At 39.3% G+C, this 17309-nt stretch overlaps 1 protein-coding gene across 3 annotated transcripts in view; it reads right to left on the bottom strand.

The window, feature by feature from the left end:
• Positions 1-17264, bottom strand: part of SHQ1 (SHQ1, H/ACA ribonucleoprotein assembly factor) — a 39664-nt gene extending 22400 nt beyond the window's left edge. Inside the window, exons 1-10 of one of the 3 annotated variants that reach the window (XM_032121305.1) lie at positions 17225-17264; positions 14926-15108; positions 14405-14469; positions 13833-13955; positions 12912-13060; positions 12112-12224; positions 10080-10207; positions 4638-4792; positions 3307-3360; positions 1345-1468 (exon numbers count right to left, since the gene is read on the bottom strand). In XM_032121305.1, the coding sequence (XP_031977196.1) occupies positions 1345-1468; positions 3307-3360; positions 4638-4792; positions 10080-10207; positions 12112-12224; positions 12912-13060; positions 13833-13955; positions 14405-14469; positions 14926-15068 (1054 nt within the window). In that variant the 5' untranslated portion in view covers positions 15069-15108; positions 17225-17264. Of the gene's footprint in view, positions 1-1344; positions 1469-3306; positions 3361-4637; positions 4793-10079; positions 10208-12111; positions 12225-12911; positions 13061-13832; positions 13956-14404; positions 14470-14925; positions 15109-16968; positions 17161-17224 lie in introns of those variants that run through there. The other 2 variants (XM_032121304.1, XM_032121306.1) reach the window with 2 other exon arrangements.
• Positions 17265-17309: the final 45 nt, after the last annotated feature.

The raw sequence follows: 17309 nt of genomic DNA, 5'->3' as shown, positions 1-17309 counted from the left end.
AACATCCACTCCTGCTACTCATCTGCCAAGTAACAATGTGCATCAGTGAATGTTACAGTAAGTTGCAACAAAAAATGTCTTTCTTCATAAATGAAAAGTTTTGGATTATAGTAGCTTAATGGGTCTCTAATGAGAGGCTGCAAATCTTGCCAGACTTGAAACAGGGAATCCTGCATCAGGCAAACTATCAAATGTCTGCTTTTAGAACATGGGCCCATAGGATTTAACAGTTTTTGCATGGTTACAGGTCTGCATTACTCTGACCAATAAATATATTGCTTGTTATGTGCAGATACTACTTCCTGATTATTCAAAAAACCCCACTAGTTGTATTTAAAAGTACAAATCAAAAAGCTTCCAACATGTGTAACATAAAGTCAGAGCATGGTCTGCAGATCGCTGGATCCTTCAGGAGTTCCTTGCTGTGAGAGCTGCCAGACAACAGCCTGAAACCTGAATTTTATAGATGCAGAAATCCAGTCCTCTTTCCACAGACCATTTCAAAATGCAGATATAATTTAACCCCAGCTCTGTATCTGCCATTTGATATGATAATCTGATTTTACACCACCATGAAATTCTAGCAGCTTTCATCCTGTGTATTTGGAAGGCAAGTTTAAGTCATATATTTCTATTTTACATTATTTTTCCCCGCAGACTTCTGTGTGTTTTTCCACATTTTCAAGGAGGAGCATTCATCTAAAGATAAACTGAACTTTGCTGTTATTCTCTCCTTTTAATGGAACAGTATTCTGACACACAAGAACAGAACTCTACTGACTTCTAAACTGAAACATCCTGGTAATAACTTACCCAGTCAGGCAATATTTCACTGGATCACTGAATGTTCACTGCAACACCGTTTTCCACCATGACGTTAAAAGAAAAGCAAATTTCTTACCTCTCATGTACTACCCTCCTCAGAAAAACCCCCAAAGGCTGTCAGCATTGTATCACCGCAGTTTTGATATCAGAATTTTCTTTTTTCACACTTATGAACAGCAACATAAGGCAGTGGAGATAAGTGAGGAGGGACAGCATTCATCTTCCCCTCGAAACTTCATTCCCTGACTGTTATAATGTCAATGGTATTTTCAATCAGCAACAGTTTTTGGCAGTAGTAAAGATTAATATTGCTATTTGTGTGGGTTTTTAATCCTGCAACTCCCAAGCATTTAAAATAAACCACTGAAGCACTGCTTCTCAGTGATCCTTCTGTCCAAAAAATAAATCTAATGCTTTTTTCAAAGAAGTAACTCATGCTAAATAGAAAAGTCGCAGGTAACTTCAAGAACCCAAGATACAAAGACAGTTTTGTACAGCCTGCAGTCCCTAAACACTCACCCAGCTGTAGAATCATGACTGTGTCATTGAAGGCACGTGTCACCAGCTCAAAATGCCTGTACAGGGGATAGCACAGCACTCTTCTTCCAAAAGATACCAGGACATCGTGGATGCTGGAGAAACTCTGTGTGTATCAGTGAAACATATGCATTAGTCTGTGTGCTTGTTTGTTTTCCTTTAAGGAAAAAGCCACAGCAGAATGGGGGGGAAAAAAAAGCACCTTTTGATTTATTATGCCTCTAAAAATCTGCATTTGAATAGATATGGAAATGTACATGTTAAATAGAAACGAGACCCTGCACATTTAGTTTGCATGGCAAGGTAACAGAAGTCTTTTACATTTTAGTGGTTTGGGATTAAAAAAAGAACATGGGAATAAAACATCTAACTCAAGATGTTGCCATCCTTTAGATTAAAGTAATAAATTACATCTGCCCCACATTATTATATATATTAAGGAGAAGCTATAAAAACCCTTTTAAGAATAAAGAAAAATTAAATCCATATGATATTAACCAAATACATGTGGACATATAAGATCTTTAAAAATGATACACAACTCTGCTTTTCATGGAAATTCTAGATATTCAAGACAGGGATAAATATACCTGCCTGGGGAGAACAGTTCATTGCCCTCCTTTATCAGTGAGGAACACCTCTAATTTACTCAGGCCAGAGGCATTAAGGAGTTATTAAAGACTTTCTTAAGAGTCATTTCCTTTCCAGCTTTCACTTTGAGACAAAATACTCCATTTATTAATTAATAATTAAAAAAAATACCTATTTCATCTTGACCTCTCAATCTATTAAAATTAATAAAAGCACTATGCTGACAGCCAGCACTTCTTTGCATTCTGTGACTACCTCAACCCATTGTTCATTTTAATGGATCACCAGCAAGCATTTAAATCATTTATGGTTTGTGATTGAATATTTAGAGGCTAAGGTGTGTACATGCCATGGCCAGCAAAATGGCAGTGAGCTCAAACAAATCAGAGCTGAGGGAATTTTTTTTTTTTTTTTACAGAGTGATGAAAACTCTCAGCCCTAACGGTTTGTCTAACAGAGATAGTTATTAACAGCTTGGTGCCAGGATTGTGAGTTTTCTGGGTGTGAAATACACTGTTGGCACAGGCTGCACCAAGAACTGCTCTATCACACAGTAAGCACATGCAGAAAACTCCTTCACTATGTTAGGACATAGATCTGGAAAACAAAAAAAACTTGTGAATTAAGGCAGGGCATTTTAGCTGCACTCCTTTGTAACCTGCTACTGCAGAACTCAAAATAAAACCTGTTGTCAAAGGACAAGTTATAACTGACTATAACATTCACCACTACTGGAAAAGTTTGAAGGACTGGACCCAAAAATCCTGTCCAGTTTCAGTTTTGATCCTGCAAAGTGAGAGTTGGCTCAGTCATTTCAGGACTGAGGCTGGGACAGTCCTTTCCACCTTCCTGCATTTTAGGAATTAACGGATTTCAGGCCAGGTCAAGTCCTTTCCACCTCCAACGCTGTAACAATTTCTTTACACAGGCCTGGACGCTTTCAGTGAACAATCTGAATGTGGAGAGAGTGGAATTCAGGGTTTACTCTAACCTGTGTTGGTTCCAAGGAGTGAGCAGCAACTAAACAAACAGGGATGAGGCCCTTGGACGTGGTTTAATGGTGAACATGGTGATGGTGCTGGTTATGGTTGGACCTGATGATCTTAAAGGTCTTTTCCAACCTTTATTATTCCAAGAATAAGGGTGAAAAGAAGTGGGCAGGTAAAACAACACATGCCCACTAATTTCTGAAGCCCAGAAATCAATTTCAGGTACCATCAAAAACAGGACATGCATTTAATTCATCTTCAACACCGAAAGAGTAGTAAACTTGGCACAGAAACAACATAAAATACCAAAAAATCCTCAAGTAATACAGCAAAAATATAACACAAAACTTTACTTTTACCTTACCTCCAGCCAGCACAACGTTGCACTCAGTTTCCTGATGTTCCAAGATGATTCAACCTGATTTTCAGAGGGGACAGTAAAACAAGTATTATCTAATCCAACACTGCTGGCAAACTATTTAAGATAACATTTTGGCAGCAATTTAAGAACCTTTGTGAATAAGAAGCAGTCATTACATTATGTGCATTGAAATGGCCACAGGACAGCATTAAAAATTATATTGCAATGCAGATGTTGAGTAACTGAGTTGGTTTCCATAGTGGGAAGATGCAGCCCATGCACAAAATCTTTAAAATGGAACAGCAATACACTGAGAAATGGTACTTTAGTGGAATTCAGTCCATTTGCACAAAGCAACAGACACTTCAATCAACAAAAGCAAGCTCAAATACCTTGTCTCATGAAAACAGCTCAAGACTTTTGGCTTTCAGAGAGGGTCCTAAAGCCAGCAGTACATGTAAAATGTCATTATTCTTAATATGTGACAGATTCATAGTATTTGAGTGGAAGTGTGGTCTAGTGGGATGATTGGGGCAAAAAGCCAGAAAACCTCGATCTATAATCCTGGCTCTAGTGAAGATTTGTGTGGCCCAAATGTCTTGGTTTTCCTGTTAAATAGGAATAAAAAAAAAAAGGTAGGGGCAAGGGGAAAAAACCCCAGTGTGTTTTCCACATACACCATACAGTTACTGCAAAACCAATAAAGAATTGTACAACTGTGTTCCTGGCAGAGTTGCAGTTCTGTGCAGCACTAACATGCAACACAACAGCAATTCCAGATCATTCTGGTCAATCAGCAGGTCTGGACATTTTGCTTGTCATTCTACAATCTATGCCCTGCATGTCAGTCTCATTAAGACAGAATGGTTTTGATTACATGCTCCAATATTTTGATCAAAAGCACTGAAAAGGCATCTCTTTGGTTCATAACAGCACAGGAGATGCAAGGCACAAAGTTGTATCTGGGAAGCAATTCCATTTCCAAGAGGGCAAGGGATCCACACAGAACAAAAAAGAACAATTATCTTGTTAAATTTGCATTTGAATAAATCAAGACACACAAATCAGAAATACAGAGAATTGTCTGGAATCTCCTGCAACTCCACATCTCTCCTATTACAATGCTGCTGTAGAAGAACACAAGTATTCAGAAATCCTACTAAACCCCACGTGCATGAAGTCTAGAGATGGAGAGTCTTTCATTTGAACTTCATCATGTATTTTTGATGCCTGGAAGTAAGCTCGCTTTAAAAGGTAAGTTTCTTAAATGGCAGTGCAGGGTCCAGCACTAGGTTCCTAAAATATATTATTATTTTTTACTTCTTTAAACTTACATTCTTGTCCCCTTCATTGACACAGATCTCATAGCAATATGCCAGAAGAATATCAATTAATCCAAGATATACATGGTGACGGCTTCTTTTATCCAGAAGGTAAGATTTATTTGTGAACTTTCTCATCTGCTCTCTCTCTTCCTCCGAGAAGACAACTATAAAAAGTAAAAGGATAATTGATTATGAATTTAAAGCTGGCACATTCACTTTAATAGGTGGTAATACTACTTCAACAGTGTCTTTAAAAAGGAGCATGTAACTAATCACAAGTCACCCATCACTCAAGTAAAAGCCTAAATCTCTCTTACTTTCCTCTTTAACTTTTATTAAGCTCTGGTGTATTCCTTTCAATGTCAAGCTCCAGCACTGCATGTGCACACTGATGATTTTGAACCTCTCCAGATGCTAAGGATTTCTGTGGATGCCTGGATATCTTATACAGAGATAAATATACAATCAGGATCTGAGTAAAATGAGGATTCTTAAGCCCACATTGTATGGGATAAAAATCCAGAGGCAAGTGACAATTTAGAAAGATAGGGTAGTTCTAACTCTGGTTTTCTGTTCATGCAAAGCAGTTCAGTACCATCCCTTGAATCACAACTATAGATGATGTATCTCTATCAGTAAATTTCTTTATAAGTTGATTCTCCAATGAAAATGTGAGCCACACTCCACTTTTAAACAGCAAGCAAAGAAACTCCAAGTGAAATTCATAAAACATAGCAGTAAAGTTTCCTTCCTCTAAAATTCAAACTCTGAAGCATCATAACATCTACAACTGGACCATAAACACAGGAATTCCAAGTCTACTAAATAACAGCAAGTAAGATGTACACTAGACCATTCCCAAAGGTAAATGTTACAAGATGTTCATTAAGTTGCTGCAAAGTGCCAGGTGTTCTAAATAAAAATATCTAAATAAAATATCTTTGTCTGGAGAAAATACTTCAATGTTAGAACAAAACATCTACCCATTGCCTGAAGTTTTTGAACAATTAATTATCCAGGCCTGAAACTCATAATTAACATGTCCAAACCACCACCTACTTTGTTTTCCCAGTTCAAAACTTCCAAGTACATGGTGTGAAATTATCAGAACAATTAAAATTCTAATTACATTTTCTGCTGTACTAAGCCTGTACACTTTTGTACACTTACACTGCCAAATTGTAGCTAACAATCTGTACCACAATCAGTATTAATCTAATGCAAAGCAGCACTTGCTGCTACTTATCAAGTAAGCTAAATTGGCAAGTTTTTTGTAACTTTGATTTAAAATTGTTTTGTGTATTTGCCAATGGCAAAACCATGCCAGAGTATAATTGTGTGTTAATAGATCCACATCTAAAGGAATCAGACAAATTCATCTCACAAAGTTACAGACAGATGAGACTGCAGACATTACCTTTACATTTTAATCACCTCTTTTACTTGTTTTAAGCTGGTCATTCCTCATGTCAAAAAAGAAGATACTTCAAATTGTCCTTCAGTAGCAGAGTGTCAGTGAAGCAGAGTTTAATCTCTGAGGAGAGGATGAGGTCTGACAGCCAGAGGGTGTTTTGTTACAGCCCTACTGGTATTTTACACTGTGATAACACCACTTAAATCACTGTGAGATCTGTATCTCGAGACTACTATGACACTTCCAGTTCTAAATGTGTTAGGAGCACTTAGATAAAATGTGCTGGACCCACACAGAGAGCTGACTCAGTGGTCAGTCAGGAAAGTACAGGTCAGGAAGTACCTCTGATAATCTCCTGATGAGAGCAGAGCCTCAGTTTATGGCCCTCTCAAGCCAAGTCTTGAACCCCCCAGCTCTCCCAAAGGGAGAGAACTGAGCAGAACTGACCTTTCTTCTCTTTTTTTTTTTTTTCTTTAAACTAGTGTGTTTCAATTCTAAGGTTTTTAAATGTGTGCTTCTATCCCTACAGGTTAAGGAATCAGCAACACCAGCTAAAGGAGCAGATTAGTCAGAATAAAGTCAGTTATTGATATTAATCAGTAGCAAACAAGTCTCTCTTCAAGCTCTTCCTAAGCCATTACAAGATGAAAGGCAGCACTACTCTGACTGCAGTTGCCCAAAGCCTTTGTGCAGAGTCAGCATTTTCCCCAGGGCTGCCTTAAAAATACTCAATAATAATGTAAACTTAAACAAGTAACTGAAATAATAAAGCTGATTTTCTGTTAAATTGCTTGAATTTGGTGCAGCCTGCAGAGGAATGAGAGGTTAGTGGAACTTCCCACTTCCTCTTTCCTGTACAGACTCTGCCCCTCAAAAGGTAGCACTGAAGATTCAGTGAAAGCTCTTCTCCATGTACATGGAGCCATTTTTGGAAAGCTGCAGATTGTGACCACCTTTGATACTCCCTAAAGCTCTGTCTGGTAGACTGTGATCAGAAGAGCCTCAGTTTTTCAGGAAGTGAGCTAAAAGTCCTAAAAACACAAATCATCCCCTCAGCACACCCATATTCATGCTAACTACGGTTTGGTTTGTTCATCCCTCTCCTGTCTTTGCAATTCTTTCATCCAAATTTTATCTCCTCCACTTATCTTTTCTTCACTGTCAAGCCTCCACCTCCACTTCTCAAATCAACATTTCCAGCACATTTCCTCCACATCACTTCTGACCTTCTTCCTCCAGGCATTCTCCACAGAATCACTGGACTTGGACAGCCTTTCCTGGGTCTCACACTTTCCTTTATATTCATTTTCCTTACTATTCCTTAAGAAATCCACAGTTCCTGCAAACACATCAACACCATACATCATTCTTTCTTCCTACTGCTCTTGCCTTTTAAAACGTGAGATACTTTATAGTGGAGACTGATCATTAAGAGTTTTGCATGAATAAAATGCAGAATTTCCTCATGTAACAAAAACCTGCTCTGCAGTAGAGCAGTGCCAGGAAGGAACACATGATGCAAAGCCCTGAAAACTGAGCAAAGCAGGTAGACAGCACAATTGCAGAAATTTGATAAAAAAAGAAAAGTAATCCATCTTAAACTTATGAATCTAGCAGTAATGGCATACATTTGAGCTGAGCCTTACTGAAAGGTGGAACTTTAAAAGGAAATTGCTTCTCTTTCTATAAAGAAATGAGAAAGAAAACAGTCACTGAAAGCATGAGAGGTTACCCCGAACAAAATAAGATATCCTTGGAGCATATAAATGTTAGATTAAATACATATGTCAGCCTGAGCCTTTGAAGATTATTGTGTTGCCTAAAGAGGAGTTTTTTACAGTTGTGCAATTGGAAGTAGAATAAAAATGAACTTTTAACCAAGCTGAATGTGACTGTTAGAAAATACAAACCGTTTCATCTGGAATCTGTAGAAGCAAGATACTCATGTAAACTTCAGCAGCAGCAGAAGGCAAGGTTTCCAAAAATTTTATCCCCTCATGGGAAAGGCTGTGTAATTAGTAAGGCTTTATGGAGTATTACTTGACTTGAATTAAGACATTTTAAGTGTGAACAAAAAGGGCTGGAAAAGAACACACAGTGAGATGTACAAAAAGGACAAAAGAAAGAAGAGACACTTAGGATAAGAAAAGATTTTTTTAAAAAGGCAATATACACAAACTATGCACACAAGCTGGAGAAAAAGTAAAAAGGTCAAATAAAAATAGATTCAAAGTAAGGACAGAAGAGAGATGAAAACTCTAAATGTTAATGAGATGAACCAAAAAGAGAAAAAATTTGGTAATGAGACATTAGAAGCACCTGATGATGTAAAAACAAAAGAGAAAATAACCAGAGATAAATATAAGAGCAGCAATCAACCAAAGAAAATCTTCAGTTAATTGCAATGTCATGCAAAAAATAAAAAAGGCCATCTGTACTTCTAATTGCTCCTTGCAGCCAAAGACATTATAAAGACAAAAGTAATCGAGTTTTTGGCTCTAAGAAACCAATGAAGATAACAACTGAAAAGACATAAATGTAAGTCAGGAAAAGGAAGAAAAAAAATAATTCCATTCATTCAGTGTTTCTGAATAAGAAAATAAACTTTTAAAGAATCTGCTGATTTTTAGGTGTCTTTCCCACCCTAAAGTCACTTTTACATGTTTAACTTGAGGAGCAGCACATCTTTAATCAAGAACAAATCCTTCCTTCACACGGGACAGACAGGAATTCCTGATTAACCGCACCATTCCTTTGGCTGGATAAAGCAATATAAAACCACAGGGGATGCATCCTGCTGATGAGCAGATTCCAGGTGGAACAGCCTGGAGCCACATCCTGCCCTTCTGTATTCCCATTCACAGGAGACCTTCAAGTAGAACCTGCACTCCCTCTCATGGTGGTTTCCTTCACCACAGCTCACTCAGGTTTAGGAACCTCCACTGATTTCAGTCACTTATTCAAATAGCACAGTTGTTACCAAAACTGAGGTCTTTCCAAGGGAAAGGGTGGGTTGTTGCCATTAACATCACCAAACTCCAGATTGCCTCTTATGTTACTTAAATTTCTTCAAGATTCAAAAAGCTGCATGAGCCTCTCCACTCAGCCCCACAAAGGTGACATTTTTTGGATCATTCTTATTAAATATGTTATAAGAAATGGTTTGGAGAAAAGATGATCCTTTTTCTGTGTAATTTTCATTAGCAGGCTTGCCAGGCTTTTGAGGAGTTTGTTGGTGCCTCTAAGACCCAACAATATACATGTTTTTCCTCACTACCTCAATTTGGAAGAGAAACACTCCTTATCAATAAAATCATCCAGCAGCTCTTCACTTTAATTATATTCCTCAACCAAGCAAACAGAGAAGTGTTTCATTTACGAAGGAGTGAATGGATAAAAACAAACAAAGGAACCCCTCGTTATTGTGTTTTCAAGCCTCTTGTACCTTTGTCCAGTGCTTTTTAAATCAAGTGTTTATGATGGACATAATTAACAATTTTGGCTTCAGAGGCTGAAAAGAGACCAGGAATGAAGATCAGATTACATTCACAGTAAAATACACAACATCTACCCAAATTCTATTGTTCTCCCAGAGAAAATGTGGAAGTGCAAGTATTATCAGTGTACTGAGAACCTCTGGTGAAGGGATTATCATCATCTACTTTAGTAATATCAGATTTTCATACGACATAGGAAATGAACAAAGAACAATAGAAGAAAATGCACAATGGTAACTTGTAGTGCTCTCTGCAATCACTGTGTGCAGGGAGGCAGCCTCAGTTATCTGTTAAGAGTGCTCCCAACAAGGTCACTGACTCACCCTGGAAACATGCCTTTAGGTTTCTAAATGGACACAAAGAGTTTTCTTTGAAAAGTCTCTGAGATCCATAAAGTAATGTAATAAAGTAATAAATAATAAATGTAGTAGAGTAATACATTTCCTTTAAGAACAATAACCTGTAACATGGCACCACAGCAATTATCATTCAAGCAGCAGATGTGTGTGTATATATATGCATATATATGTATATTCTCACCAAATGCAGGACTGTCATGTTCCTGATGACTTTCTCCCTGCAAGTCTGTCATCTTTTTATGAGCATCAATCCACCAGGGTTTGTACTTTAAAAGATGCTTAATAGCTTCATCTTCAAAAAAATCAGCTCTAGGAAAAATAAAAAGAACTTTCATATGCTATTTATTTCAATTCATATTATATGTGGATACATATTAACATATCCATAAAATACATCTCACTTGGCTCCAGGTTATTTTCCATGTTAGAAATATGTTCTTTGACTTTAAAGCAGAGAATAATAATTATTAAAAAAAAAAAACCCCAATATTCTCTATCTTTCAGTATTCCCTCCTTACTTCCTCCACCTTCCCTGAGCCACCCAGAAGCTCAGGAAACTGATGAGCTTGCAGCATCACATGAAACTGAACCAACCCCATTTATTCTGAATGTAGCTAAAGGAAAACACTCCAAAGGCTTCTCACACAAATCACATGATTTTACTGAGTAGCTCTCCTGCTTAAGACCCAGGGAATTTGTGGGGAGGAAGTTGTGCAGCTGAAGGGTGAAGGAGAAGCCTGGATGGGGATGGACTTTAAGGTAAGCAAGGACATGTGGCAGCAAGGTGGAAAAAGGAGAGTTGTACATGAATTCTGGAAGAGAGATCACGTCCACCTCAGCACAAAGCCACTGTGGTAAAAATTTCAATCTAATAATTCTGGGAGGATTTATCCTAAGCCTCCTCTTACCATTTGAGTTTGTTCTTCAAGCCAAACAATGGTATAACTACTGAGAATTGAAAAAAATAAAAACCACCAGGAAATTTCTTAATACCTTCTTAACCACCACACAAAACCTGAACACAGAATGCAATTTGCTTCACTCTTACACTGACAGATTTTTTTGTTGCCTCCCTTCAATGTCAAAGCAACTTAGAGCTATCAGCTAGGGTACATTTTCCTCAAAGCCACCAGAACAGTTGTTTGCCCCCATTTCTACCAGAGCTTCAGTTCTCCTCAGGAAACAATTTTTGTTGAAGAAAGGCTGGTATCATCTGTTCTGAAACAACCAAGACAGAGCCATTAAACTAAATAGTGTAGCTCTACCAGGCCAGAACACAGAGTCTAAAATGGAAACTTAAAATTACTGCAATTTGTATCTCATTAGAGGTTAGGAACTACTTCAGTTCTAGTGAAATGTAGTTCAAGAAAGCTCTTCTGTTTTCTGTGTGTTACAGGAAGACATGAGGCTGCCTCTGAAACATCCAACTGAGGAAAAATTCCAGGCTTGCAAAGCTACTTTCTGAAAAACTCAAAATAGGTTAAGCCTTCCTGTCCCCAACAAAACACACCACAGTGCTAATTCTCCCTATTGGGGACTACCCTCTTCTCCCACCAAACCCATCTTGCAGGAATCAATCTACATTAGTAATCTCATGGCTTTCATTTATTTTACTTATCTGAATCTAATTTGACCTGAAATACTCCAACCTGAAAGGCATAAAGAATCATTTTCACCTCACCACATGGAATGAAGCACAAAAGAAACACAAAAAGTCTTGGACATTTTCCTCATTCTGCTCTAAAACAGGTTACATGTGGTGAAGGCAAAAAACAAAGTGGCCAAGACAAAAATCTTTGTAACTTCAAAACTCAAATTCTCTCTTCCTAGACCAGGATGGCTCATTAGTCCTTGTTTCACAACAGGAAAACAAAGTTCTGACTTTGTCAACCCAAAATGCTGGCAGGGAGTGGCTGCTCAGCTGCTGAAGACATTAACTATGAAACAATGCTCTGCAAAGAGCTGACAGCAGCCCCCCTTTGCACACAGACTTAAGCAGTAATTAAACACTTGAGTAACCCCAAAACAGACGAGCAATGCTCTGTGTCAGTGTCACACTAAGAACACCCATTATAGCCTGCTCCCATGAGACTAAACCAGCCCAAAAGTAAAGCTATTCTTTCCAAAAGTGATCTTAAATCCAATCATTTGTAAAAAGGAAAAGGGAATGTGTTTCAGAGGTACTTGGCCAGATGAAGTCAATCAGTACTCACAGGTAATGATCAGGCTCAAACTTGGCAGCCTCAGCCGCCAAACGTTTCCTCCTACGTTCCTCTGCAGGAGTTTGGTCTGGATCCTTAATGTCAATGACATCACTGAGCTCATCCTGCAAATGGGAACAAAATTATAGGACCAAGCCACTGGTATGACACACAAGATTTATTTAGTAAGAATTTAAGAAGGATGCTTATCACTATTGCACTGAAGTCCCTAGAAAAGCTTCAACCTCCCTTTCAAGTCTTCCAAATTCAGGCTCCGTTGTGCAAATAAAACATCAAAATTCCAAGGAAACGCAATTACTTGAAGCTCCTTAGAATTCATGATATTATCAAGTCTATTCAGACCATTTTATCATAAGGCAGGGAGGTTATTTTGTATTAAGATAAATTTGCAATGTTTAACAAAGGCACAGAACCCCAACAAAGACAAGAATCAAACACCATTCTTGTGACTTTTGAGAATACTCTCACTCTCCGAAGTGGCTGTACATTAATTAAGAGGCAATTGCAGTGCCCTTTTAAACATCATTAAGTAGTTATTTCCCATCCCATTAATGCTGATGGGAAATGTATTTCTTCACAAATTTCATGGCAATAAACCAACATATATGTCCTAATAGAATGTAAATACCTTCCCCATAAACAGCAATCCTGCTCCAAAACCTGTGACTACTACAGTTCATACAATAATGAGTTAGAGTCACATAACTGAGTTGCACTTTTCAAAAGTTGTCTTGTGAGCCAGGAAGCCTACCCGGGACTTTTAAGACAGGAAAAGACAAAAATGCATCTACCTGCAGCCTCTGGAACACCCCTGAGCGCAAATTCCCAAATCCATAGGGGTGCTGCAGTGGTGGAGTGCTTTCTTCATAAGGAATCTGTTCCACTTCCCAGTCAAATTCTTCCTCATTGTCCTCAGATAGCTCAGCAGAAGCAGCTGTAGCTATGCCATGGTCAGAGAAAGAAAATTATTACACAAAAAAATATATATTATTTCCTAGAAAGGTAAAACTGGTAGCACAATAAACCTCCCTCATTTTACTCCATCTCTTAAGAAATTTTACTCAACACTGGGTCATACAGATCTGTAACCCACAGGTCCTGCTTCAAACTCCCCAGTTTTCAAAAATGAACATCAGGAACACTAAATTTTAAGTGCACTCCCTCAGACCGAAATACTTGTTCCACTGATTTCAACTAGATCAGCATTTGATGCTAGGAGAACCCTGACAGAACCTAAGTGATGTTATCAATAATTTAAGGCAAGTATTAAAAAATTAAACAGAGATACCCAAACATTTTTGTCTGTTAAATACTGGTGTTAAGCAAGACCTGCACTAGAATCTGTGGTTTTAATTAGCTTCTCATTTGAGCTAAAAGTCCAGTTGTAGTTTGTAGAAAGGAGAAGATTCAACTGTGTGTGTGTTCTACAGCCACTAGAGGGGTACAAAGACCTACAGAGCATTAGTATATTTTTAAAGCACATTTTGGAAAAATTTAAAAATAACTAAACCTATAAAGTTGATATGCTTATCATCTACTACATATTTATTTCCACTCTTATCCATACTTTGATTTATTCACACCTTTCTCATACCTTGGACTGGTCAGTAATAGAAACATTGTACTTTTCTACATACATCACTCTACAGGTCTATAACTGTTTCATTACACACATGTATCATCTTGCATAAACAAGATTGATTTTGTCATACCCATCTCTTCTACCAAAGGTTTCGCTGATCTTGATTTCTTCGGTGCTAGAAGAGATGTCAGCATGTCCAGCCCCTCAAAATATTGGCCAGGATTCTCCTTGGGTAACTGAATTGTAAAAGTACCTTAAAAAAAGTCAGAATGTAATTATTGCATTAAGATATTCAAGACAAACAAAAACATGCCTTTTTCCTCCAATGAGAAAGGCTCAGAGGAAGTAGGACACTTGCAGGTAGTGTTCTATTACGCATTGATCCCTGTGCATGTTTTTAACCTTATTTCATAACAATTCAAGATTTTAATGACAAAACACGAAAAAGAATATTTAACTACTTAGAGTCTCCTGACATACACTGTATAAACACAAACCAACAGAAGAATACAAGCTTTATTTAATTTTTAATCCTTCTACCAAACAATCCACAGAAGCTACATTCACTGATCTCATTATTGTCTTAAGTCATGCAATAAAAGTTCTGCAAGCAACAAATTTACTGCTTTATTGCTTTTAAGTATAAATTACTGGAAATAGCAACATTTTCTGTGACACAGATACCAATACATCAACCAATACCTTCATCTGCATTATAAGATGCTTTTTCTCTGCCATCCTCTACAATTCTTCCAGGAAGTGTCAATCTGCAGGCAAAAAATGACATGCCTCACTCTGACTAATTCTGCAAGTTAATGTCTCAGCCTATAAAAATGTAAGGCACATTCCAAAAGCAGCACAAAGGCCTTAACTACGTGACTCCTTTTCACAGTAATGGAATCCATGCACTTCAATCCCCCTGGATTCCTCCCAGGAAAAGACATGCTCCACAGAATTTACACCCAGAGAGTTGTCTGGCCACTTACAATTAAAAAGCCATTGTCCAGTAAATTTAGAAGAGCATTTCTTTCAACTCCCTTTAACATGATTTAATGCCTAGGAACAAAGAGGCCAGATCCAAAAAACCCCAAATCTTCGCATGAACTGCGCTGTCTGTAGTCAACAGACTAAAAGGTGCAGATGAAGAACACTCTGAAGGGACCAAAATTAAGTTCATTTCCTAGTATGAAGGTCAATTTTTGAAAAATTTTTCCACTACTTGCCTGAGGAAGTATGGCTTAGCATAAAATTTGAAATCTTCCCCCTCAAAATAAACGTCAAACTCTGAAGCTCTGGCATAAGGCACTCTGATTTTTATAGTAAGAAAATCCGGACCCTGGGTCAGTTCAAAAGCTGGAGTAATCATGATGAATCCAGCAGGAAAAGCAAACACCAATTGTCGGGCCCTACAGAAACAGGAAAAGAAAGAAAAAAAGATTACTGTAGGTTCCAATTTATAAGAGTGAGTGGTGTCTCTTCAAAATCCTGTGAGAACATTTCAGATTCCCACAAAATTATCTCCCACGTGGTCAAGATGAAAACTCATGACAACACCAACAACATCAAAGTGTCATCAAGAATGTGAAGGTACCACCTCTCTGCACCTTAATGAAACAACTGATTGTAAAGCTGGAGTACAGGAAAGCACCTGTTACATTCCACATGAAAACCACACTAAAATTCAGTCCTAAAACTTTCCATCTTTTTTTTTTGTTTTGTTATTTATAATTTCACACATAGCAGACCTTAGGTCTCTAAAATTCTTTAGTGAACTGAATACAAATCACTATTAAGAAATACTAAAACCCAGTAATACTTACAAAAATAGAGCTGTTTTTTATAATTCACACACATATTAGCCAGAATAAGGGCAACAAATTTAAGGACAGTTTAGAATAACATCCCTCAGAACCCCATGTATGTATATACATTGGCATATGTATATAATTAGCATGACAGAAGGAATTTACACACTACTATTCACCTCATGTACAATTGTCTGACCCCTCAATAGCTTCTTATCTCAGGTTTAATTTAGAACCCAGTCAAGGACTGGGGTTTTCGTTGCTTTGGCGGATGTCTTTACAAAGGGTCACACAGTTTTGAAACTTAACTTTTCAAAACAAAAATATGTTTAACCAAAACACACAGAATAGAACTATTACCCGGAAAAGAGCTACTTTTCACTAACTTTCAGTTATCTTTACTGAACTTACCCCCATTGTGACAATTTCATGAACAGCCAGAAACCATTAACTATTAACAAGCCTAAATTAACAGATCACCGTTTTTCTCATATGGGTATTCAGCCTTGTTTAGCAAGTATGAAAAAAATCAGAACTCCCCATTTCACCATATCATGTATTCCAGGGGCAACATTCCCACCCTTTCCAGGCTGAGAAGCTGCCACGTGTTTCACTGACTTGTAACTAAATAGGAAACACCTGGCCTGTGGAACACCTGCACACCTGATGTGCTTTCCTGTGGACTTTCTTCTTTTCTCAACACAAGCTGGGGTAAGAGGTAGCAAAACTCCAATAGCTCATTTGGAGCCTTCAGGGATGACTTGCCAGCCTGCATTTTTATTTTCCCCAAAGCTCTCACTGCCGTGTGCTCCTGCTGCACTTGGAGCATCCCCGGCCCAAATTAATCACCCCAAACACCTCTGAGGGGTCCCACACAAATCCCTGGTATCTCACAGCCGAGGAACCACTGAGATACAACATTCAAACCCCAGGTATCCCAAATAAACACGCTTCCCAGCCTTTCCTGTACGGACAGAGCTGTGCATTAGGGGAATGCAGAAGGAGCAGGACCGGGAGGGGCTGGCAGGGACAGGGATGGTGCATGAGAGGCTCGGCGTTAAAACACAGAATCGCTGGGACGGGGAGGGTCCCGGGGAATCCTCCAGTCCAACCCCGGCCAAGGCAGGGTGACCTGGAGCAGGTGACACAGGAATGTCCTCACAGAGGGAGGCTCCACGACTCCCCGGGCCGCCTGCTCAGTGCTCCGCCACTCTGCACGGAAAAAGTTCTTCCTCACGTTGAGGCAGAACTTTCTGGGTTTCATTTTACGGCCAGTGCTCCTCGTCCTACCGCTGAACATCACTGAAAAGGGTCTGGCCCGTCCTCTGACACCCCTTGCCGATATTTATGCACATTAATGAGATCCCCTCTCAATCTTCTCTTCTCCAGCCTAACCAGGCCCAGCTCCCTCATCGTGAGGGGTCTCTCCTCATCAGAGAGACGCTCCAGACCCCTCATCACCTTTGTTCCCTCCGCTGGACCCTCTCCTTGTCTTTCCTGCGTTGAGGAGCCCAGAACTGGACACAGCCTCCCTCCGCTGCCGTCACACCGGGCCACGCGCCGACCTCCGGCCGTCCCCCCCCCCCAGCCACCCCCCTGAGGGTCCCCCAAGGGAACAGAGCCCTCGGGGGAGGCGGCTGCGAGCGGGAGAATCCCGGGAACAACGCCGGGAACAGCCGCCACCGTGCCCGCCCGCGCCGCTCGCTCGCTCACTCACCCCCCACGCCGCCGCTTCCCGCGCCCGCCCGCACCGGGGGCAGAGCTGCGCCTGCGCAGTCGGGACGGGCCCGCCCCCTATGGCC

The sequence above is a fragment of the Corvus moneduloides genome, chromosome 11 (genome assembly GCF_009650955.1).
Source record: "Corvus moneduloides isolate bCorMon1 chromosome 11, bCorMon1.pri, whole genome shotgun sequence".
Classification (NCBI taxonomy): Eukaryota; Metazoa; Chordata; class Aves; order Passeriformes; family Corvidae; genus Corvus; species Corvus moneduloides.
Note: the sequence above shows the minus strand (reverse complement) of the source record. Positions and strands in the feature narration are given on the sequence as shown.